This window comes from Lissotriton helveticus, chromosome 9 (assembly GCF_964261635.1).
Source record: "Lissotriton helveticus chromosome 9, aLisHel1.1, whole genome shotgun sequence".
Taxonomy (NCBI): Eukaryota; Metazoa; Chordata; class Amphibia; order Caudata; family Salamandridae; genus Lissotriton; species Lissotriton helveticus.
This window is the reverse complement of record NC_136070.1, coordinates 126,749,474-126,774,438: the sequence shown is the minus strand read 5'-3', so window position 1 is coordinate 126,774,438 and position 24,965 is coordinate 126,749,474. Positions and strand designations below refer to the sequence as shown.

Genomic DNA, 24,965 nt, shown 5'->3' with positions numbered 1-24,965 from the left:
GCATCATGTGTTTCCCTTGTCTTACACCTCTGAATGTTTTTAGGCATCATGTGTTTTCCTTTACTACTCCTCTGAATGTGTTTCATGCATCATGGGTAATGTGTTCTTGTTTATACCCCTAAATGTATTTTATTCTTAGGTGGTTGTTCTTTCTAATACAGAGGGTCCTAGTAAGGTCCTGGTTCCCTGCGTGACATTCTCCTAAGGTGGTTAGGGTTGCGTAGGTGGTACTTACCTGTTCCCAGTAGTTACTGGATGTGATTCATAACTGTTATTTTGTATTACAGTGATTTTATATCTTATTTTCTATTTCTACAAGTGTTGATTCTGACAGTGGCCCATGTGGCCCTGTCTTGTAAATAATCCCTTATGAATATTGCCCGTGCCAGTTGGCACAATGTACATTTGTGATTTTTATCTGATGTGTTTTGACAATACAAAAGTTATTTTCATATAACCTTGTGTGGAGTTCCTTTTGTGGTGTGCCTAGGATGTTGAAGAAGCGTGGCTCAGTGGTTAGAGGCGGCAGACCCGGAAGCTGAGATTGGCCGTGGACCAGGGTTCGATTCCCCGCCTCAGCGGGTCTCGGGCTCAAAAAATTCCACAGACTCGACAATTCTCGCTCCAGTGCCTACTCAACTCACAGGGTCACACTCTGCGACTCTGGGCAATAGCTTGCTTAATCTCCACTACGGCCCCTCGCGGCGGGATGCCTGGCTTTCACCTTGTGGATACCCTGCCGGGGTATCTCACAGGGGAATACCAGGACGGGTTCCCTAAGCAAGCGCTTTGATACCTTCGGGTGATACGTGCGCTATATAAGTCGCAATACATACATACATTTACATGTTGTTGCTGTTGTGTGCTGGCGCAAATGCTTTACACATTGCCTCCGAGTTTAGCCTTACTGCTCGTGCCAAGCTACCAAGGGGGTGAGCAGGGGTTATCGTGGCGTGTGACTTCCTTGCCCTGACTAGAATGGTGGTTTCTGCCTGGCTTTGGCGTCAGCCCTAGCCTACCAGAAATAGCCAGTTCTAACACCGCTCATGGGCGGAGATTATTCAGTGCTTATGACTTTAATGAGTATACCCCTGGAAGAGAACTAGGATTACAGGTAAGTAACTAATCCTTATAGAGTCTTAAAATTCTTCAGGGGTGAAGCTTGCATTCAAACTGGCTCGGGACTAGTTTTGCAGTTAAAGCTCTATGGAATGAATGTTTATATGACATTAGTTTGTCTATAGTTCCAAGATCTGTAGTTTTGGAATCAATGAGGAAAGAGGTGTAGATCATGAACATTGCAGATATCTGTATCCTTGATCATTCTGTGGGTGTGGGTATGAGATTATGAGATTGGCCTAAGCAAGTGGGGGTGCTGAGAAAGTGCAGGCCCATTTTTCAGGGACTGTGTGGGTGATGTAAAGTATACTTATCAAGGGAGTGGGTATGCTATTTTAGAAGATGGAAAATTTGAATTACAGGTCGTGTATTTCTTTGTAGGTTATTGAGTTGTGATGGGTGCTTACAGTTCGTTTTGGGGCAAAATGTGTAGCTTGTTGGGCGAAACTACAGTGTGGCCTGGAGGGGTCATTGAGCCGGGGCTGTGGTGGAGTTAATGTAAGTCTTTCGCTTATTTTCAACCATTAGCTCGTAGTTCGTTTGATAGTTTGTGGTGGGGGATGGTAGGCCAAAAAGGGTAGCGAGTTTGATAGAGCTACATTAGTTTTAACTGATCCTTAAATGCTTATCTTGTAGCTGATTGGCCAGTGCTGTTTTCTGGTGTAGGTGGAGATGGGCATGGCAACGTTTCGTTGTGTCGGTGCAGCTGAAGATTCAGTGTCTATAGGTGTATGCTTGGATGCAGGTTGATTGCATGTCAAGTCGTTTGAACCTTAGTGAAAAAAGAAAGCTCTGCTTTGGAGCCTGTTACTAATATGCAGATGTATGCATTTAAAGTGTTTGTATTCATGTTGTCTAAGATAATAGTAAGTGACCAAGGTGTGCAATATACAGCTATATTTAATCCAGACATGCTAGCATTGCTGTTAAGTCATTGTGGTAAAGGCCAAAGGAAAATAAGCTTTATGTTGAGGTATCAACATAAGTGTTGTAAAATCAGACAGGAACGGTTGCCATTTCTATTACTCGATACATGGAATCCTCTCCTTTATAGTCCTCAGAAGACAAGGGGACTGCCAAAATGAAACAATCCCCGACTGCTCATCTGGAGTCCTCCTTTAAAAAAAAAAAAAAAGTTTTAAAAATCTTTTTCATTAATAGTTATATTCTTCGGTGCAGTGCTCAGAGGTGACTGTCTGCCTGTCTGAAGGGTTCCAGCAAAGCACCCTTGCTGATGCTCTACTGGGTGGCAGGATATGAAGGCCCATCATTGGGAGGTCCTGAGTAATGGAGGAGGCAGGGTACCTGTGCTGGTGAACAGATGTGCGTGTCCGGCCTGGGCCTCATTACCCTGAGGTACTCTTCTCCCTTCAGCATATACATAAGCGCTGACATAGCAGCTGTGCTGAGGTGAGAGCAGGCTCCGCTTACTCAGAAGCTGGGGGGTGAAGCATTGTACCCTTTGGCATGGCGGTGCTAGGAAGGGCTTTATCCATTTGGTGGGGTGTGTCAGTGGAGAGAGATGGGGCAGGCAGGAGGACAACACCTTATTTCAGTCATAGTCTGGTTCAACACAAAATGAAAATGGACTGGAGCTGAAGGGGGAGGGTGGGTGGAGTTCAACCAAACTACCTCTGAATTTCTCTGTCCTCTTGAGTGAGAACCTATTTTCTGTTTTGAATTCTTAGTTGTATACTCAAAAGTTTATATTCTAGAAATAAATAAAAATAGAGGGGATTTAATAGGAAGGGGTATTCTTTCACAGTCAAATTAGGTTTTGCTGATGGTGAAGCTCGAGAAGTAACTGATCCTGGCAAGGCAGCTCTTTCTCAGGGACAATTCTGGATGTGGCAGTATTAATAGTCTTGTAGAGAGCAGCATAGTGTATTTAGATTGGGATGGCCTTTAGGGAGGGATTCGCTGAGGAATTGAAGGGCTGCCTGACCAACAAGCATTTCCAATGCAATAGATCTCGCATTAGCGAGGGTTTCAGCTAATGGCATTGTAAATGACAATGCTTTTTATTTATGTGTTGGTTTTTTAAAACTGATAAATTAAAGGCATTGTTATTCACAATGCCAATAGCTTGAACTGTCTTAAATGCAAGACCTATTTAGCAACCTCTAATCCAGCTGAGGCGTTCTGACCGGTAGGTGCCATGCTGGTTTACTGTATTTTTTTAAAAAGCGTTGCTGGAGAGCCAGGCATTTCGTTCCGCTTGGAGCACAGTTTGCTCCGCGTCAACCATTTACTCGAGAGATCAAAAAAAGCAAGATGTCGCCTCAAATAAGCTGGACTCGTTCACTTGGGATGAGGGAGGGGCCGTGCACGAGTGTTGTGGGAGGGGTGTTGTGAGAAACATAGGGATGCACGTTTGAAATTGGCATATTGTGGAGTTTTTTTTTTTTTAACAGATTTTTGATTGATTTCAGTGCAAAACAGTACAGGTCATAATAGCGATTTGTAATTGATATTTCATTCAGTACACATCTCGCTAAAGACCCGATGGCTACGGTATGCTTGGGGTACGGAATCTTGGGCCTGTCAGCACCCATCCAGCCCTCGCCCACCAGTTTAGTTGATAGGGAGACACAGATCCCTCCTCTGTATAGATTCCATTTACCCCACTTCTTGTCCCATTTTTTGGGACAGCCTCTGTTTTTAAAAACCTCCTTTTCAGCGATCATACATTTGTCCATATCGTTCGCCCATCTCTTCGGTGTCTGTGCGTCACTGACCTCCCATCACATAGCAATATTACGTTTAACCAGTGTGAATCCCAATGTGACCCATTGTTGTTCTATAGTGGAGAGAGATCTGTGGCATCCCATATATTGAGTCCCAGTTTAGGTGCTAATTGGATGTCTTTCCCAATTGCGCTTCATAAATTTTGTGTGGCTTTTCCCCAATGTGGTGTTATGTTGGGGCAACTGCACTGCACGTGGTAAAATGTTGCCTCTTCCATGCAGTGTCTGAGACAACATGGGGTTTCCCTATGCCCTATTTTAACAAGAGTAGCCCTTTTTTAAGTATGCTCTGTGTCGAAATTTTAGCTTAATGAGACAGAATTTAAATGGGATATCTGGGGGCACATTAACACGGTTTGCCGCTCGTCATTCTCAAGTGGCCCAAGTTGTTCCTGCCATTTTTCATGGAGACGTTGAAGTGGATCAGGTTGATTATTACATAGTTTTTGGTAAGTCATTGAGATGGCTTTTTTACTCATAGGTTCAAATAGTAGCCTGTCTTCTAACAGGAATTCCTCCGGCACCTCACCCTGCATAGGGATGTTTGTTATAAGGGCATGCCTGATTTGTGTATAACGAAACAATTCCCATGAGTTCCGGTCGTATTCTTTTTGTAATCGAGAAAGGGAGAATTTCCCCCATTTTCCATAGGTCACCTACAGTGGAGATGCCAATGGCATCCTATTTGTCAAATCCCGTCTGTGTGGCCAGTGTGCCCAGTTGTTGGGCTGACCACGGTGGCGTAACTGGGTTATTGTTCCTTGCCAACTAAATGCGTTGTTTGCCTTGTGCCAGACGTCCAGGGTAAGGGCAGTGGGGCCAGTGTATCGTGCTTTTTCTGTGTTTTGAGTTTAGGGCCCATTGTATCCTTCCTTCCCCCATTTGAAATCTATCCATCTTATATGCGGGTTTTGTCTGTGAATGGAACACCCAGTGATTGATAACCGCCAGTTGGGGCGCCCAGAATTAGTCTTGGGTTGGGAAGTGCTATCCCACCATCATACCAACTCCTGTTTAATTTATGTGTGGCAGTACGTTCTGCAATCTATGTGGGGGAGTCAGGAGATTTTTAGAATAGATCTGAGTCTGGGGTTAAATATAGCCCAAGATATCAGAAACCCTGAACTGCAGTTGCGGCTGCACAGTCTAGTGGCAACTTAGGGTTCGGTCCACGGAGTGTGTAAATTTCTGACTTGGACCAGTGACGCGAGCTATAGCAGGATGTCATCAGCATATAAGGATATTCTATCCTCTTGTCTCTCAGCCCATTTTAGTCCTCTTAGTAATCTGTCACCTCTGACCCAGGTTGTGAGTGGCTCCAGCATCAGGGAAAATATGAGTGGTGACAGGGGTCATCCATGTCTTGTACCCCGCATCCGCAGGAACGTCCGGGATGTGTGGTTGTTTACTCTAACTTGGCATTTAAGGTCTGTATAGAGGAGCTTAACCCACCCAAGAAATTTCAGCCCAAAGCCAATTTTGTGCAGGACCTTGAAGAGGTATGGCCATTCGATTGCATCGAATGCCATTTTTGCATCTAATGAGAGTATTATTGCATCTTCCAATATTGTGTCTTTCCTACCCAAGACGTTATGTAAATGACTATTATTTAAGGCCGTTATGGTGCGATCTGAGATGCTGTGTTTTAAGGAATTTAGTTAGGAGACCGTTGGGTCAATCAATCAATCAATCAGTCACGTAATTTGTAGAGTGCACTACTTACCTGTGAGGGTCTCAAGGCGCTGGGGAGGAGGGGGGGGGGCGCTACTGGTCGAACAGTCAGGTCTTGAGTAGCCTCCTGAAGGTCAGCAGGTCTTGGGTCTGTCGTAGGCTGAGTGGAAGGGTGTTCCAGGTCTTGGCGGCGAGGTGGGAGAAGGATCTGCCCCCTGCAGTGGTTCTTCGGATTTGGGGGATGGTGGCGAGGGAGAGGTCGGCGGAGCGGAGCTGGTGATTGGGGACGTAGAAGAAGAGCCGCCTGTTGAGGTAGGCTGGGCCGGTCTTGTGGAGTGCCTTGTGTGTGTGGATGAGGAGTTTAAAGGGGATTCTCCTGTGGACGGGGAGCCAGTGCATGTTCCCAGTTGGTGGGTGATGTGGCTGTGGCGCGGTATGTCGAGGATCAGGCGTGCTGAGGCGTTTTGAATGCGTTGCAGTCGTTTGATGAGCTTGGCCGGGGCTCCCGCATAGAGGGTGTTTCAATAGTCGAGTCTGCTACTGACGAGGGCCTAGGTGACTGTTCTTCTTGTATCTGTCGGGATCCACCTGTAGATCATGCAGAGGGTGTTGAAGCAGGAGGAGGAGTCTGCGTTGACTTGCTTGGCCATGGAGAGCGTTGAGTCGAGGATGACTCCCAGGTTGCGTGCGTGGTCGGTGGGTGTCGGGGCTGTCCCCAGTGTCGTAGGCCACCAGGAGTCGTCCCAGGCTGAAGGGTTGGAGCCGAGGATGAGGACCTCCATCCTATTGAGTTCCCAGATTGTATACTGCAGATTGCTGAATGGGTTTCTTCCTCAGTGGGGTCTCCGTCAAGCAAGTCTCGATCTTCGGGGGACAAGGTCAGTAAGGGAATGTCGGCGAGCAGTTTCCGTGAGTCTTCTGATGTGTCAACAGCTGGAGTATACAGCCTTTCGAAATGATCGGGAAATGCCTCTGCAATCTCTTGTGGGTCTTTAATAATGTCAGTACCATTTATTTGTAGCAGGGGAAACCAGCGCGCCACTTACTCCCGTATTTTGAGCCAAGCTGGAAGTTTGCTGGATCTGTCTCCTAGGTCGTATAGTTTGTGTTGGACTGCCGTTGGGTATCTGTGTATATTCCTCCTCACTTTTTTGGTGCTCGTGTTCATGCTGTTCGATCTTTCCCCTATGCTCTCTGTTGTACCCCACCATAATTGGTAGTGTTTAGCCTTTTATCACTGTTTTGAAGACTTCCCATAGCATTTGTGCTGACTACCGAGCCTATGTTTTCTTTGAAATGGTGGTCTGCATGCTGTATCAGGTTTTCCTTTATACTCAGGATTTTTGGAGCCATGGGTTTCGTGCTATGGTAGGTCTGTGTCGATGGTTGTCAACGGTGAAAGTGGCCAAGACAGGTGAGTTACCTGATACTCCATGTGTTATGGTATAATTTGCTATATCTGCTGTGTGTGTCAGAATGTAGTCTATACGTGAGAGGCTTTTGTGTGCGTTAGAAAAGAAAGTGAATTGAGATGGATGTGGGTTAAAGTGGCGCCAAATGTCAATCAGGCCCATTGCTCTGAGAAATTCTGACAGAAGCGTGGTGCTTCGAGCTGGTGTGCACGATTGCTGTCGATCAATACCGTCATCTAAGGTCATGTTAAGGTCCCCGCCTAGGACTAGGGATCTGCGCGGCAGATCTAAAATGATTTTACTAAGGCCTGCAATGGCTAATTTATGGAGCGGGGGGGGGGAGCATATGCTGATATGACATTGATTGGCTGCCCTTCCAAGATAGCTTATCTGCCCTGTGGTTTGGCCCATATTCGGTGTGGAGTTAGTGCAAGGGTTCTTGCGGATTAATATGCCAGTTCCTCTGGAGCCAGGCGTAAAGCTGCATGTACTGCTAGTGTATACGACCATCTGTTCTGTGCTTTGCAGTTTTTGCCCACAAGGTGTGTTTCCGGTAATAAAACTATATTTGGGGCTTGTCGCTGGAGGTACTGTGATACTATCCCCCTTTTTTAGCCTATCTCTGAGCCCATTGACGTTCCACATGAGGATTTTGAGTGAGGTTTCAATGAGCGTTTTTAACATTGTGCTGGCAGGGGTTTTCGGCAGAAGTCGTTATCTGCCATGACTGGTGTCTTTTCGCCTGGGGAGGACCCTCAAGATATTCTATGCGGTGTCTGTGGGTCTGTCGTTGATCTTGACCGTGTTTGTGATATATGTGTGTGTGTATTCTGCGAGTGTCTGTGCTAGTTTCTTTGGGGAGGTCTGAGATGTGTGTGACGTTACTTGTTTGAACTTAAAACAAGTCCCCTCCAACCCCAACAATCCCTCCCTCACTGCTGCCTTGCTGACGGACTTTAAACTGCCCGCCACCCCAACAATGCAGAGTGCATGTTGCCCCACTCACAAAAGGAGAACAGAGGTACGTGGCTTTGCCGAGCCCTCCCCCTTCCCTCACAAGTCCTGCTCAAAACGATAATAGCCACATAATATAGACATCAGCTACAAGGTACAGTTCCCTTTGTCTATTGTGTATGTATTTACCCATCCCTGATCGAAGCACAGGAAAAGGTGGCGCCGGGGCGACCCCCTCTGCCACCAAGCAAGGTGAGCTAGTTGGAGGCAAGCGAAAGTGTCAGATCAGACCTGTGATCCTGTGAATTGTTCAAACTGTGCGTTTGAGGATTCATGGTCTCTCCGACTTTCAGCTTTCTATTCCGCAGTTCCATGGCCTGTGCATTTTTGGATTCTTCGGTTCGATTCCGCTGCTGTCTTAAGCACCCTCCTGTTTTAGATTTTCCAACTTGTCGCCATCGATTCAACCAATCCAAAGCCTCTTCCGGTGTGGAATAAAACATGTTCTGCTGTCAGCTTTGATATGTTGTTTCGCTTGAAAAAGCATTGCATATTTTATGTCTTTGTCTTGGAGTGGTTTTTTCACCTCCAGGAAACTTTGTTGTCGTTTTTGTACGCAGATTTAAAGTTTCGTAAGAAGGTGTTTGTGCTGTTTTAGAATTTTATAGCTGGAGCAATAGTAGCCGTTTGCAGAAGGGCAGCTCTGTCACGTAAGTTAAAGACTATTGTGACTATTGGTCTTGGTAGGGACCCTGGTTAATCCAAACGGGGTGGAGGAGCTGAGCCGTTATACCGGAGTCTTTGTTGGATATCACTGCGGCAGCAAAGAGTCGTTGGGCTATGCGACACAGGCGTCCTGTCCCTGCCGCTTGCGGTTTGTTGTGTTGCGCCTGTACATCATGCCTGACCCCCTGTGTTATTGAATTTGGATAACTTCTTTCTGTTCTTCTTCTTTTTTTAACATTTTTTTATTGAACCAAGCAGAGTAAGTGATCAGTTAACAATCATTAAGTACAAAATTCGACATAAAGAGCATGTATTACAGCGGTGCATTACAAGAGCGAGTTTGGGGAGGACCAGTCCTGGCCATCGCCATTTCTGTTGTAGGGGATACGGCAAAGTTCACCTCTAAAGACTTTCCAGTGCCCCCATTTCTTATCCCAAGTTTTAGGACACCCCCTGATCTTATATACAGTTTTTTCAGACAACATACATGTATCCATTGCAGCGACCCATCTGATCAGGAGCGGTTTGTTTGGCGAGCCCCATTGCATTGCTATTTCACGTTTGAATAAAAGGAAGCCCAGAGCCGCCCATTGCTGTTCCAGTGTAGTGAGATCAGTGGGGTCCCATACATTAAGAAGTCCGCTTTTTGGAGACAGAGAGATATGTTTCCCTAGCGCATCAGACATCTTACGGGCCGCTCGCTTCCAAATGTCCTGGATCACTGGGCAGTCCCAGATAATATGATAAAACGTACCAACAAGCCCACAATTACGAAGACAAAAATCATTTGTGCGCCTACCAATTTTGGCTAAGAGGGGAGCGGACATGTAAGTTCTATGCAATATCTTCAATTGTATGAGCCTGAATCTGTGATTGATAGCCGATTTGCGCGGGGACATCAGTGCCGCTTGCCATTCAGCGTCCTCCATGGCCCCGATGTCGCCCTGCCATTTGCCTCTTAGAAGTTGGAAGGTGTTAGGCATGTTGTTGCATAGTTTGCGGTAGGTGCAGGATACCGCCTTGGCCCGAAGGGGTTCTGATAATAATCTATCTTCAAGAGGTGAGGATTGTGGAAGGGAGGAGAGATCAGGGACATTAGTGAGTATGGCATGCTTGATTTGGAGGTAGCGGAAGACCTCCGAGTGGGCTAGGTCATATTTCTTCTGGAGCTCTACGAAAGTCAGCAGTTTTCCCTTATGAATCATGTCACCCCAGGTGGAAATGCCGATCGTGTCCCACTTATCAAAGCCCTGGTAGTGAGGCCCAAAGCGGAGTGGCCAGCGTGAGAGCGTCAGACCAACCAAGACGTCTATTTGCTTGGTGCCAGATTGCCAGCGTGTATTACATCGGGCCTATGTATCGAACCGTCATGAGTCTAGTGGCAAGAAGTTTCGCCAAAATCTTCACTTCAGAGTTAATGAGGGAAATTGGTCTGTAGGAGCTGCAATCGGTAGCAGGTTTAGAGGGTTTGTGAATCACAACAATTGTGGCCAACCGTTGGTCTAGTGGGAGGCAGCCGATATCCCGGCTCTCCTCAAACATTGCCTTGAGGTGTGGGAGTACCTCACCCGCCATACCCTTCAGAAATTCAATAGGGACACCGTTGGGGCCCATGGCTTTACCTGATTTTATGGCAAACAGTGCATTGCCAATCTCCTCCCTTGTGAGGTCTGCCTCTAGTTCCTTTGCGTCGGTTTCAGAGAGAGTAGGTAGGCGCATTTCATTCAGGAGGAGTCTAGACTCTTCGGCAGCATAGTGCGCCCTGGCAGTATATACTCCCTGAAAATGAGTAGCAAAGACCTCTGCTATTTCCTCGGGGTCTGTAACAGGAGATTTGCCTGGTACGGATATTTCAGGGATCCATCTGGAGCCCTGTTCGCGTTTTTCGAGCCATGCCAGCATTTTACCTGCTCTATCACCCAATTCATATACTCGGTGGCGCGTCTTTAGGAGTTTGGCCTGCGCTTTCTCCAAGGCCAATGCCGTATATTCCAGTTGTTTCACTCGGAGACGGGTTGCGGTTTCGTCCGAGGGGTTTACGTTGTGGATCGACTCCAAGTGGACAAGGTCCACTTCGGCCTGGATTAGGTGCTCGTTTTGTTTGTGTACATATCCGGTTTTGAGAGTCTTCCCCTTGAGTACTGCCTTATAGGCCTCCCAGATGGTTATAGCCGACTTCACGGAACCAACATTTTCCGTAAAGTAGTACTCCGTGTGTTCCAGCAGACAGTCCTTTATATCGGGGATCTTCAGGAGCCAAGGGGTTATTATTATGGGACCTCGGGATCTCTGACGATATGATGTAAATTCGACAAGGAGTGGGGAGTGATCAGAGATTCCCCTGGGGAGCCCTCTGGGGTGGCGGAAAAGCTCCAAATCAGTTGCGGGGGAGAAAAAATAATCTATACGAGAGCTACTATTAAGGGCATTAGAGTAGTGTGTGAAATATGAGGTGGTTGGATAAAACGAACGCCATAAATCTTCGAGTCTCAGTGCCTGGGTAAAATCTAGGAGATCAGAGCATTGCCTATGTGACGCACGTTGGGGGTGTCGATCGAGGGCGTCATTCATTGTCATATTTAAGTCGCCCCCAATGAGCAGGGGCCCCTGCGGGAGATCTAGTATGAGTCGCTGCAGGGTCTGCAATGCGTCAACACCCAGGGGTGGAGGAATGTAAACTGAGATAACATTTAACGGCTTTCCCTCCCAAATGGCCTCTATCACCACAAAGCGACCAAGTGGGTCGGCCCACGTTTTCGTGCAGGTCAGTGCAACATTTTTGCGGACAAGGTTGCCAGTTCCTCTGGAGCCGGAGGTAAATCCTGCGTGTACAAGCAGTTTGTACCCCCCCTGGTGTAGTGCTAGACATGTGTTACCCATCAAGTGTGTCTCTTGGAGGAGGACCAGGTCCGGAGCGTGTCGTTTAGGATATTGCATGACTATTACTCTTTTTACTCTACTGCCTAGGCCATTGACGTTCCATGTCATGAGGGAGAGGGACTTAGTCGGAGGGGGCGTCATGGCGGTTCAAAAAATGGGAGATATGCACAGAGTATGGGCCCGTAGGTCAGTGGTCCTCAGGGCCGATAGCCGACCCGACCCGGTCAAAGCTGGAGATCAAGGGGGACCAGACCCGTCCCAGTGAAGAGTATGGAATATCTTGCGAGGGCATGTAATGCCGTGTAGTAAGCCCCCTGTCCGACAAAACTCTGCAGTGTGTAAACAGCAACAAAACTAAAATCAAAACACAACATCTCAGAAACCCCCTCCCTCCCATTCCAACCCCCCACCCAGCCCCCCTGCCCGCGGACTTGAAACTATCCACTCCCCAACTAGGCAGAATGCCTGTCGCCCTCCCAAACATGTACGGGGTGTGTGGAGAGCCTTGAGTGCCCTCGCCCAAAGCAACCAGATATTTGGGCCTAGTGCCGCGTCAATAAACACTAACAAAAGTAGTATTCACATAGTACATTAAGCAATGATATAACCTGGACGCCTCCAGGCGCCGGAGCTGCAAAGAAGAGTAAATGAGCCAGCAGGAGCCATCAAAGAACCACTCCGTCCCCGGCTGGCCAGGATCAGAGGACTACTTGCGTGTCATTTAGGTACCAGGAGAGCATCTGTTGGTAGCAAGAAAGAAAACGTTGGTAAAGTCACAGGTCCTTTTGATTGTCATCCGAGAACAGTTCTTGACTTTCCGGGGGCAACTCCGCTTCGGCTTGTTCATTCGAGTCGCGACGACGGCGTTGAGTGGCGCCCGACTGACGCCATCCTTCAGGCTAGTCCCACACCTCAGCAGGTGAGGAGAGGAACCAAGTTTTCCCCTCTCCTCCACGCGCAATTTGGCTGGAAATTTCTTTAGCACGGAGTGCCTTCTTAACTTCGAGGAAGCCACGCCGTCGAGCTTGGACCTTTACCGTGAAGTCGGGAAAGAATGTGATCTGGGCGTTCTCTAGTCGTAGGGGTGGTCCTGTTCGAGCAGTTTAGAGGATGACCTCTCGGTCCCTGAAGTTAAACACTCAGGCGATTATGGGCCGGGGGGGTGCGCCCACTTTTGGTCTACCCCCGGGAACTCTGTGTGCCCGCTCAATGGAAAAGTAGTTAGACAGTTGTTTCGGCTGGAGGTGCTTTAGGATTAGATTCTCAACGGAAAGGTCGGCCGCTGGCCCTTCCATTCGCTCCGGAACTCCAAGGATGCGGAGGTTGTTGCGTCTAGCGCGTCCTTCATAGTCGTCAGGGAGCTCTCCCATCTGTGCCTGTTGCGTCTGCACTTGGGACACTTGTTGCTGGAGAGTGGAAGTGTCATCTACAAGCGCCGCGGTCTTGACTTCCACGTCTCGCACCCTGGAGTCCATTTTCCGGAGATCTCGCAGCAGGGTAACTTCAATATTGACCGAGTCTATTCGGGTCTCCAGCGACGAGTGAACTCCTGCTATCGCCTCCATCACATCTTCCAGTGTGGGGGCACGTGCAGCCGGGGGGGGTGGGTAGCGGTCTTAGGCGCAGCGTCCGAGTTCGCCTCCTTGGGCTCTCCTTTAGAGCCCCACGAAAGCTTGTTAATCTGCCTCTGGTGAGACGGTCGGCCGCCTTTACTACTTGCCATGATGAGGTGTTAAGGGATCCAGCGTAGTCGAGTGGCGAGAGTGTGGGACAATGAGTGAGATTAAGTGATGAGTCCCTCCAAGCTGGTAGTTCGCCGCACTCCTCTGCGGGTGAAGAACTCTGGAATGTATATATCTTAGGTTAAGATCGAGGAGGAAGGCTGAGGGGCACCCTTAGTCCATGGACCGTGCAGGCGGTACGAAGGCAGTAGGAGAGTTCAGGTCTCACCAGAATGCGTCAGCGCAACCAGGTACTGACCACCTCACGGGGTCACACCAATGAATCCGTCCTGTGTGCAAGTGAAACAGTCTAGAGCCAACGTCTGCGAGGCTCTTGGGGCAGGCCCCCCACAGCGCAACACCACTCACCCTGTCGGTACAGGTCAGGCGCTCAGGCCACAGTGTTGGGGCACAGGGGCTCTCTCAGTGAGGCAGGGGTAGACGGCAGTGCGTTTCTACTGGTTGCTGGAAGAATGGCTCATTGGGTAGGGTGACCAGGCGGCCCCGTTTTGCCAGGACGGTCCCTGTTTTTATTCAGCTGTCTCAGCAAATTTCAAGAATTTTAGCTCATGTCCCCGTTTGTGAGAGGGTCGACTGAAAACAGTGCGAGGTGTTTTTCATGTTTTACAAAGCAGGGATAGTTAGCAGTTGTCTCAAGAAAGCAATTTAATTAACAGGCGGGCTACTGGGCTTAAAAATTGCAGTTTATGTATATTCTTACTGCCTGTTCTGTAATTCTCTGCTGAGGAGTGCTCTCAGTGCTTGAGGTAACATTGTAGTCCTTCTTCTATTTTTGACATGTCCCGGTTTTTGGCTTTAAAGTTCTGGTCACCCTATCGATGGGGGGGGGGGGGTCCTCACCACGCCACGAGTGTCCCCCTCGTCCCAGTGAGGTCAGCGGTTGAGCAGGGGAGGCAAGACGACGGGCAGCGCCCAGCTGGAGCCATCAACAAGGGTGCAGGTGATAGGAAGCGGTCCCCGGCGGTAGGCCCAAAGCCGGGGACTCGCGTAGGCAGCTAACCGGGGACCGTTCTCGCAGGAATCCTCCGGCGTCAAGCACTCCCCGGGGTCCGGAAGCGCACACGGGGCTCGGTGGTCGGGTATCCGATCCCCGACAGCAGTAGGTCTCGAGCTTGGAGGCTCCCAGAGCGCTGGATGGGGTCCGGAGTCAGCACCAGCTGTAGGCGACGGCCGCGGCGGCCATTTTGGAGCAGCTAGGCCGCCGGGTCGTGAAGGTCCGCAATGTCACCAGGGACGCAAGGGCGGCCGAGGAGCCTGAGAAGGCAGCCAGGCAGATCAGCAATGTGTTCCCCCTTGGAAATGGGGTGTCCTGCGGCACTGGCGATAGGATAGACCCTTATTTACGGGCGAGGGCCGAGGAGCCGGCTCAGAACACGGCCATTCCTCTCAGCTGCTAGCCACGCCCCGTCCTTTCTGTTCTTCTTGAGGTGGCCATCTAATACCTGCAGCGGTATGTTCTGTGATCCAGCCAACGTTCTAAGTGCAGGTAAATTCCTCTACATCTGCCGGACAGTCACCCTCTGGGGCTTGATGATAGTGCTCTGGGAGGCCCCCAACAGTGGTGTGGTTAAGGGGAGCACTACGCCTTCGTGTGACCTGATGTTTCCGTTTCCTTTCATCCCTTTTGGAGCCTATCTTTGGAGTCACTGTATACTTATATGGTGTTGCCGGTTTGATTCTGGGCCAAGGCCTGCGCTTACCTTCTTTTAGCTACTGTGCAGGGCGAGCAGTCCGCGACGATGAATTGCGGAGCTGTTCATGGTCCTCGCTCCGCACGTCTGGCTATTGCTCTGCAGTCTGGCTGCGTTCACCTTCCTGTTGTTGCTGCATCTCGGGGGCTACTGGGGGGCCGGAGCTCCAGGGGCCAGCTGCCCTCAACGATGAATTGCGGAGCGGTTCATGATCCTCGCTCCGCACATCTAGCTATTGCACTGTAGTCTGGCAGCGCTCACCTTCCTGTTTTTACTGCGGCTTACGGGCTACTATGGATACGGAGCTCCGGAAGCCAGCTGTCATTGCAGGGCGAGCGGCCCACGTCGAGGAATTGCAGAGCAGTTCATGATCCTCGCTCCGCACGTCTTGCTATTGTGCTGTAGTCGGCCTCACTCACCTTCTTGTTGTTGCTGCAGCTCAGGGGCCCTGGGCCATGGGCCTTGGCATCCACCACCGGGTGAGCGAGGAATGGCGCCGATAAGTGGGGCGGCTCCTGATCTCAGCTCCACACTACTGGCGTTCTCTTTGTCCTCCAGCCCCGCTCACCTTCTTACTATGTCCGTGGTGCCAAAGCATCTAGCACCGGAAGGCCCCGCGGGGTGGGCGGCCAAGTTCTGAGATGTGCGGGGATTACTCTGTCTTCTGGCCGCACCTAAGTTTGCGATGACCTCCAAAGAGATGGGCGATTCAACCCACACTCCTCGCTTTGTCCCGCTGCTGCTGGGTCTCGCTGCCGTTCTCTTTGCAGTTATTTTCCTTAGGAAGTAGTTTGCCTTCACTGCTCCATCCAGTGCCAGTCTCCACTCGTTGTCTCCGGTACCCCAGTGTAAACGATGCGGCTCCCCAGGCCCAGGCACCGTCTCAATCGCCTTGGCGTGTTCCTATCGCTGCGAGTCCCCGATGTTGGGTGGCCCGAACCCTCCAGCCAGCTGATCCCAGGCATTGATCGAGCCGCTGTGGATTTGCTGCGGTACGCTGCTAGGCAAGCAAGATTGGAGGCGCCACCATTTTGATTACTCTTCTCGCTTTAGTGATGCAGGTTTTCAATGCCGTTCTGTAGTGAATTTGGGCGGATTGAATGTCTGACCTTGGAGCCTGTGAACCAGAAGGCTTAATCCATTGAGTGCATGGGTTTTGAGCCAGGATTTATGTCGGATTTTGTCCGGATATTTGGTGAGGTTTACGGAGCTGCACTAGTGTGTGGCTATTCCCATCGGCTGTTGGCCACGCCCATGTGAAGGGCTTTTTAATTCAAGAAAAAAAACCTCTCGGTAATGGCAAATTATGTTATCTTCTGCCCGCACCACTGATTTAAATTAAACAACAACAAAAATGCATGAGCCGTGTTTGGGGATCGCAGGAAACAAAAGAATATGTACGGCCGCCTTTAATCCAACAGAGGGGTGCTGAGCGGTATGTGCTGTGCTGGTTAAACAACTTTTTTTAAAAAGCGATAAAATGCAGCACATACTGTTGTGTTTGGTCACTTCTATCCATAAAGTAGACTTACAAGGCTTGTTAGAGTTTGCTGCAATAAGATGTAATGGCTTTGCACTCCAAATGCTGTGTTAGACTCGCCACAAAGGGCCACCACAGAGAGAAGAGTAATACTAGATTGGCATGCGGAAGCATGGAATGGGAATGGGAAGCATGGTAGAAGCAGTACATGCTAGGTATAGAGGACTACTAGCCAAAGCAACAGCCCAAAATTCTGGCAGTGGCCCCAGTTAGATTGGATGCCTGAACTTGAAATGACGAGATATCCACGCCCTGAATATAGCTGGCTGTACATGATACTGATAGGTTCATCAATACCACACTTGTTTCTCTTTACTAGGACAGGTATTGTACTGGCAGCTGCAGAATCTGTGGGGCTGCCTTATTCAAACTTTGATACTCTTTGTAAATGTTGACCTTTAATAAATGGCTTCATCATTACAATTTTGAAGATCAGGTGCCAAATTCTTCTGGAAATGCCGGCAAATGAAGGAATGTTCCCTCCCTCCAAGATAGCCGGACCTGCATACAGAACCCTCTAGAGCAGGTCACCTTGTGCCGGCTGTCACCTTTCTTGTTCATGGTGTTTAAGTACATGGAGGAGAGTGTTGCTTTCAGCTGTGAAGAACTCACTCTCTCTCGCGCTCTCTTTCTTTCACTCTCTTTCCCTCTCTATTTTTTTTTTAGCTTTCACATCACACAGCAAGGCAACCACAGCACCAGGAAGAAATCGGGGTCTGGGCAGTAATATTTCTTTCTGATATTTATTTATTCACCATTCTTGCAGAGATAGGACGATCTACGCGTTTTGGCGCTATGCCTTCAACTGGACCATAAAAGGAATATATATATATATATATATATATATATATATATATATATATATATATATATATATATATATATATATATATATATATTCAAAATCCTTCGCAAAAATTCGTACATACGTTCTCAAACGTGGCTGCTATGGCGAGCATGTATATTACTATGATGCAAATGTCCTCGAGCGTGTATAATGCTCTGATGCAAATGTCCTCGAGACGATGATTCATGTCAACAGAAAGCTCTACTGGCAAGTGCCCAGTCACTTAATAGAGATACAGAAAAAATCATCATCAATCTTGGTCCAGTTTGAAAAGTTCATAAATATACCAAAAGTGAATAACATACGTGGTCTCAACTAAGGAGTGCAAAGGTTAGGTACGCCCGTGCAGGTGCATGTTCGTGAAATGGGCCCCTTCCTTTCCTCCTACTGAAAGAAAAAGAGAAGATAAAATGAGAGAAAGATAAAATAACAAATAAAAATATAATTGATTTCCAGAGTAAAACCCCGGGTGGGCTCAACATGGATGAGGAACTGGAAATACATTTGAAAGAATGATATACACATGAGTGTCTATATGTTGTCAGAAATTGGGTTTCTATATGTTTTATGTGCTTCCTGAATAGCTATTGCCTGTGTAAATTAGGTGATTAATATGAGATCAGTTTTCTTTTTATTTTTTATATATCTATATATCTATATATATCTATATCTCGATATATATATATATATCGAGATATATAGATATATATAGATATATAGATATATATAGATAGATATATATAGCTATATAGATATATATATATATATATATCTTGCTTCTTCAACCCTTTAGTGTCATAGGACCAATTGCAGTTATGGTGCTAAAAAATAGCCCCATGTCTTGCATGCTGCATCCAGCCATCAGTCACCCTGGAAATCCCACCCTTTACCATTTATCAGGGACAAAAAATGGTATCGAGCTAACCTCCTTGTAAGAAAAATAGGAAAGGATTTTGTCAAGTGTCAAAGTCTGATGAGGAAGGGAAATGTGTGTGGTATGATAGTTGCTGCCACAGAAAGAAACCCACATATGTCCCTTCTGTTTTGCTTGCTTGCTGTCCTGATCTGACCCACTGTCACCTGCCCTCGAACAGAGTCCGAAGTGCGGCAAGTAAAATTATATTAGTCTGACACCACTCTCCAGTGGCATTCAATACATTTCGCCTCTGCAACTTTTTCAGGGCTGATAATGTATTTCAATATCCAACGGTGAATCAGAATAGAATCCAATAGATGATTATCAAGTAGTCTGTTGGTTCTGAAAAGTGACAATGAGTTGGTTGCTTTTCATTGTTCTCTGAGGAGTCAGCTACTTGATGAACGTCTATTAAATTCTATCCTGATCTAACATTTCGGATTGGGATACAGCACCATGAGTCCCAAGAATGAAAAGCATGTCTGCTGCTGCTGGATGTTGGTGTCACACTAAAATAGAAAACAAGTCTGATTGATGCTATTCCGTTGTAAAATAATCAAGCTTTTGTTTTACTTAGGGATTTTGTACTGAATCAGAAGTGTGGAACCAATATCTAGTTACATTATTTGTGATCTTGTACTAGCTTCAGTCTTTTAACATACATAGGCAATGGTGTGTTCTTCCTCGATGTACAGTCTATTTTATCTTTATAACTAAGCATTTTATCTACAGCTATAAATGTATTTATATCCCCCTATAAGTTAAGGAGTGTGGTTTAGGGGGGCGGGCCTACCAAAATAGCTGATGAGACGCATTAACCAGGAACGCCAATATGCACCACACATCCTAAAGAATCCTGACATTCTCACCACTGTTATTGTGCAGCACTCACAATCGTCAGTCTTACTTACTTGAGGCAGTATCCTGTAGGTTAGCCTGCTGTGCTTTACCACCCTAGCCTTTTTTGGATCGACCCGCTGAGTGGACTGTGGGGTAGTGAAGGTTTATGGTTCCTTCATGGTAATCCTGCAGAAATTCTGTTCATGATGGGGAAAGACAGAGTGACCAAATCCACTCAAAAATCATTCCATAATGCAGTACACTACATCTAAGCCACTGGCGCAGTGGCAGACCCATCAGACGAATGCGGCATCTGTACAGCCGTCCGAACAGCAGTATCAACCTACTCTGGCCTATCAGTCATGCCATACAAAATACCAGAGGCTCGCTATAGTCCACAATATTGGGAGTTACAATGGAGGTTAGCCTCCTCTGTGCAGATCTCAGGATAATAGCTGACTGTTACCGTAACGGAGGCAGATATTGCAGAATTAAGTTGATGTCACGACCATGAAGAAAAAGGTGACCTGGCTTCAGACCTTTGAAAATAGGGTGCAGAGAGTGGTGCTGGTAGGAATAAACTGCCGTTCTTGGTGTACCCTAAGCATTCTGAAAGTACATCGCCTCAGGAATTCCTTTGACAATGCAATGTACAAGAGCTGCGGCCTCCCCCACCCCCTCCGCCCTTTTCCCCGATGTATTCGATCGAAAGAGTACATAGGGTGCTGACTATTAGATTGCAGCCTAGCACACTGCAGTGGGCGATCCTAGGAAAATTCCTAAATTATAGTGGTAAAGAAGCCATTCTCAAGGTGGTTGGTCAACAAGGTACCTCCCGCTTTGTAAACCATGTCAAAGCAGTTTTCCCGGACAAAACCAGGAAAGTACAGGAACAGTGAAAAACCTTCATAGCTATGAAACAAAAAATTAGAGTACTTGGTTTGAAATATATGCTTCGATATCCTGGGTGCCTTAAGTGTTGCACAATGGAAAAAGTAACTTTTTCGAATCCACTGCTGGAGTCTGCAGTTGGCTAGAGATGCCCTTGGAACGATCACAGGAGACCCATGGCAACTCTAGCAGTGGCTAGTAGCAAGGGGCAGTGAGGAGCCAGTTTGTGTTCCAGACTGGACCCGGTGATAACATATGCAGTGGATTGCCATGCAGGAAGATGGGACTGTGGAGTGCAACAGTTGGCTCCTCGGTGGCCAACACAATCAACCAGTGAGACCATGCTGACTAATAGGTCCCAATTGTTTAACAATGTAATCCAGCTACATGCTCCAAACCAAGGCACATGCTGCTCCCACGTTGTGACCTAAGGGCAACATTTAATCCAAATTCCACAAATGGTAGTGTACCGATAAGTTACAGTCCATTCAAACAAAACTCCAATTCCAAATGCCATGAATTTGAAATCAGCTTTATCTTCTTTTGCTTCCCCTAAACGAAAGACCACTTTGAACTGCAAAGTGTTATTTGATGATTTCGCCAGAGAACTATGATGTGGGCATATCTCACTATGTTAGCAGGGGCAGTTTGTAGGGTGTGGGTTGTATGTAGCATGTTATGGACATTTGATTATATGGATGGGATAGTGGATGGTACTAGCTATGAAGGAAGTACAGACACTTGTATTTTGATGTTTCAATTGTATTTTCTTTGTTTTTCTTTTGCTCTCTGCTATAAAGCAATGAAAACATTTCAGTGCTTTAAAGCAAATCTTAACTGCAACCTTCTGGGTGTGCTGAGTGAGAGGCCATATACTGTTCTGGTGGTGTGTAAAGAACACAATACTTTACTTATTCTAGTAGTAGAGTAAACAGTGTTGATTGTGTCTCTCTTGTAGGTGAATGGAAGAGAACTGAAGAAACTTCTGCACAATGAAGCAGTGGATCTTTTCAGGGAAGCAGGGGAAGATGTTGTATTAAGAGTCCAGCACAGAGTGAGTATTGCACCTTCTTGGAATCCTATACCGAGGCATGTTTGGCATCTCAGTAGAGTTTCTACCTCATATGCATACCAACATGTTTCCTCAGAAATCCTATCATAACTTCCTTTGCTCATCTGTCTACATGAAAGAGTTTGTACCTTGTATAGCCTTTCTATATCATTGCACAAACCATCATCCTCTCTGTCTCAGATTTTAATTTCAGATCATATATTGCCCTCTGACAAGGCTGGTGGATGGCTATGCTTTTTATAGTCGTTTGTACATTGTTTTTACCTTTAATCCTTTTAAGAGGTAGCATCCTTCCTAAATCCACACATGTACCACCAATCATGCTTGGGCCTACCATTATCTCATTAAACACATGTATCTGTTTTGTCACCACTTTTTTTCCCGGAGTTTTATATAGCACAAATTTCACCCGAAGGTTTCGGAGCGCTTTACGTGAGCACCAGTTGCTTTACACAAGGACACATTCGGTTTTGTTTGGCACGGGGAGATTAAGTGACTTGCCCAGAATTACAGGATGCTGAGCATCATTGCCGAGACTCAAACCGGTTTCCCAGATTTGAAGTCGACCACCCTAGCCATTAGACCACATCCTCTCCCCATTGAAGCACTGTTCAATGTGGCACAAATCAGTGTCAAACCTGTACATGACCATGATCCGCATAGCACTTTTTGGAGTAAAGGCGTATTTGCTAGTTCTGTGTTCCAGAACTGTTTGAGGGACACCATCACCACAATCTCTTAACAGGAAAACCCTCCACTAGCCTTCAGGGGAAAAATCCAGGGCATGGGTCAGTGAAGCCCCCCTCCCCCAAAGTCACAGCGGTCTTTCTGCTTACCAGGGACAGTCTGTGGTCAGAGGAGAGGACTGACTCATTTTGCCCTGCTGTATATCCTGCTTGAGAAGGTCTTCAAAGGCTTGTGTGTGATTGACTCCTTTTGGAAGTATCAGGGAAATCAAACACTTCAGAAGATCCTTGCTGAGTCAAAAAGGAACCTGCCTGGAAAGAGTGCTGGGCGAGCTGTGTGAGGAGTGCTGCCCCTGATGTGTGTGGGTTGGGTCGGCCTGCCGTTGCTTCTCCTGCCTAGAGTAGAGGAAGGATTGGGCTGTTCAACTTTTTGAGAAAATAAGCACATTTTGAGCACAAAATTTGTGGCACAAGCATGTGGAGAGTTCTTCCCCTTTCAGGAAGGAGCACTCTAAAAGAGCGCGACTTAACTTCACAAAAAGAATACCATGGCGTGTGCCACTTCGGCCGGTGGTGATTGCCTTTTTGCAAGGAAGACAAGGTGAGCAGCACCGTGAGGACCCATTCCGATTGGACGCACCACAAGTTCCTGTGTCGCTCCTGACGCCGCCTCAGGGAAATCGCTCACCAGCGCGGCACCCCTCCCAGCAACACATGGTAGCCAAGTAACGCCCATGAAGTCAGTGGCCTGCCCTCAAGTTAGAGGCGTGGCACACCTCGTACAACACAAGTGCAGTGCCATTTTTATTGAAAGAAGTGAGGGAAAGCTGTGGAAATTTGTGGATCTCTGCAGATTCATGAAGTTTCCCCCTCAGAAGTGTGAACATAGTCTAATGATTGCAGGGCATTGTGGGTAAGAAAATATAGTTGGATCTACGCAAGTCATGCTTCCTTTTACTTGCCGGAGTGTCTAGTTTTTAGAAGTGTCCGGGTTTAGCACAGGTCCTAAGTGGCAGCTAATCCTGGGCCTAAATTCCTCCGCTACATGCCAAAAAGGGTTGATATTGAGGAGGAAAATGTACTGTTGGGTTTTGAGGTTGTTATTGACACAGGAGCTAGTCCCATAAGTGGAGTACCAGTAAGGAAAGTGTGGGAACGCTGGGTAAATCTTTGCAGAATGTAAGGAAAATTCATAATTTCAGCCAAAGTTGCGGTTTGCAGGGCACTCTGAGTAAGATAAGCTGGTATCCAAATTCTGCAGCTACCCACATCGCAAATAAGGGTTGTTCATGCAAAAAATGTAATGTCCTCTCGCTGAATTAAAAGGACTTTTTTGTTGTGGGTGCTAGGAACACCACAAATGTGAGGTACTTTTCTTTTATTGGGAGAGCTGTGGAAACGCAGAATAGTTCAACATTTGTTATTACCAATTTGACTTCTTTCCATTTATGGCTTTTAAATGTAAGCCAGTGTGCAAGAATACATTTTACAAAATGCCCTCTAAATCTCATCTGAGATGTACAAAGAACCACTGTTTCTAAACCAAGTATCACAGACACATTTATAAAAATACATAGCTTTCATTCATACAGATTTTTAATTCTTTAGATTTTACCACATGTATTTCTGCATGTTTGGTGATTATAATTGTCTTTATATTGCGCTTCCTACTACTAAGGAGGCGTCAACGTGCTTTTTCGGCGAATAGCACGCTACTCCGCAACCTAAAAGGATTAGTGGTGAATTGATATAATGAAATATGAAAATAATTTGAGCGGTGGATATGTTAGTTAGTTATTTGTATTGGGAAGGATAGAAGAGGGAAGGGTTTGCATTTATATAGTGCTTGCTACCCCTGATGAGGTGCTGAAGTGCTTCTTGGTGGGTACCAATGAAAATATATTGTAACCCGCTGCTCATCTGCCAGCTCCTACAAGTTTTTGGACTGCCAACATATCCCCGCAATTAGAGTCTGACCGACGTAATAGTGTGTTACTTTTTGCTAATCAAGGCAAATAAATTAAAGATAAACATTGTTACCACTTGCAATTTGTTCATACTTATTTTCATTATTTTTATTTATTTTAATGATTAGTTTCTTTGGGAAAGCCAGGAACAAATTACCCTTTGCTGAATTTTGAATTTTGTCCGTATTTCAATAATGTATTTTTTCCAGGTGCACCCATGGGTTTCACACCTGTTTCCACCTCAAACTGAAAGTAGGTTGAAAACAGAAAAAATAGGAAAAAGGGACTGTCAGTTACAAAAAGCTAAAACTTTGGTTTAGCAACAATGGTTTTACAACTCTGCTTGCTTATGAAAGTTGAGAAGATGGTGATCTTAGCACAAGAAATGTTTTGTTCTTGACGTTTTAGGAAAAAAATACGCTTTCTTTCACAGCAATTCTTCTCATTTTTGTAACCACTCCCCCTAATAAAAAACACACTTTTCTTTTGGTTATTGTCTTGTTTTGCTCCAAAGAAATCCTTAAAGCTGGGATAGCTTTAGAATCCCAAGAATTGTGGGGAAAAAAGGATGCACATTTAGCATGGATACCTGTTGTGGGGAACATTTTTTCTATATAAGTTTAAGCACAAAGTGTCCCAACTACCAGAAATGTGCTCCAAACTGGGACAGGAAAAACCTTCGCAGCTGAGGGTTTAATAATATTTATACTTAGATTCTTAATAGCTTGATCAATCGAGAGATCTATTTTTTGGTCAAAGTCAGTTGACTATTTTTTATTTGAACTGATGAGTATGTATCTTACTTGGAGATGCATTTAACTGTCTAATGGCATGCTTCTCAGTGGCTATTCCCCTGCTGCCACAGGCACCAAAGATGCAAGCTGCAGTCATTGAGTTGCCGCTCCATGGCCAGCCCAACGCAGCAGCTCCCCAGGAAGAGGACCCTGTGCTCTTGAAGGTCAGATTTGTTTCCTCACCAAGCGGAAGGACACCAGGACCAACCGGAGCCGCACAGACCAATACCAGAGTACCGTACCCTTGCAGCAGCCAAGGCTTGTTGTGTCCAGTCCAAACACCAATACTGAGGACCACTGACCTGCACCTCGAGGGACTTCAGGGGCAGTGAGACCCACTTAGTGAGTGGCCCAGCTGTCCTTTTTACCGCTCTTCTGCAAAAAACATGTAAATCTGTGACTGTCACCACCCGATGCCTCACAGCGCCTATGCAACCCGCAGGCCCGAGTGCAATGAAGGTGACCGGGCC

The 24,965-nt window shown here is 46.8% G+C and overlaps 1 protein-coding gene across 1 annotated transcript in view; it reads left to right on the top strand.

The window, feature by feature from the left end:
- Positions 1-24,965, top strand: part of SYNJ2BP (synaptojanin 2 binding protein) — a 111,687-nt gene that overhangs the window by 57,778 nt on the left and 28,944 nt on the right. The window contains exon 3 of the mRNA XM_078659612.1: positions 20,935-21,030. Coding sequence (XP_078515738.1) covers positions 20,935-21,030 — 96 coding nt within the window. The remainder of the gene's footprint in view (positions 1-20,934; positions 21,031-24,965) is intronic.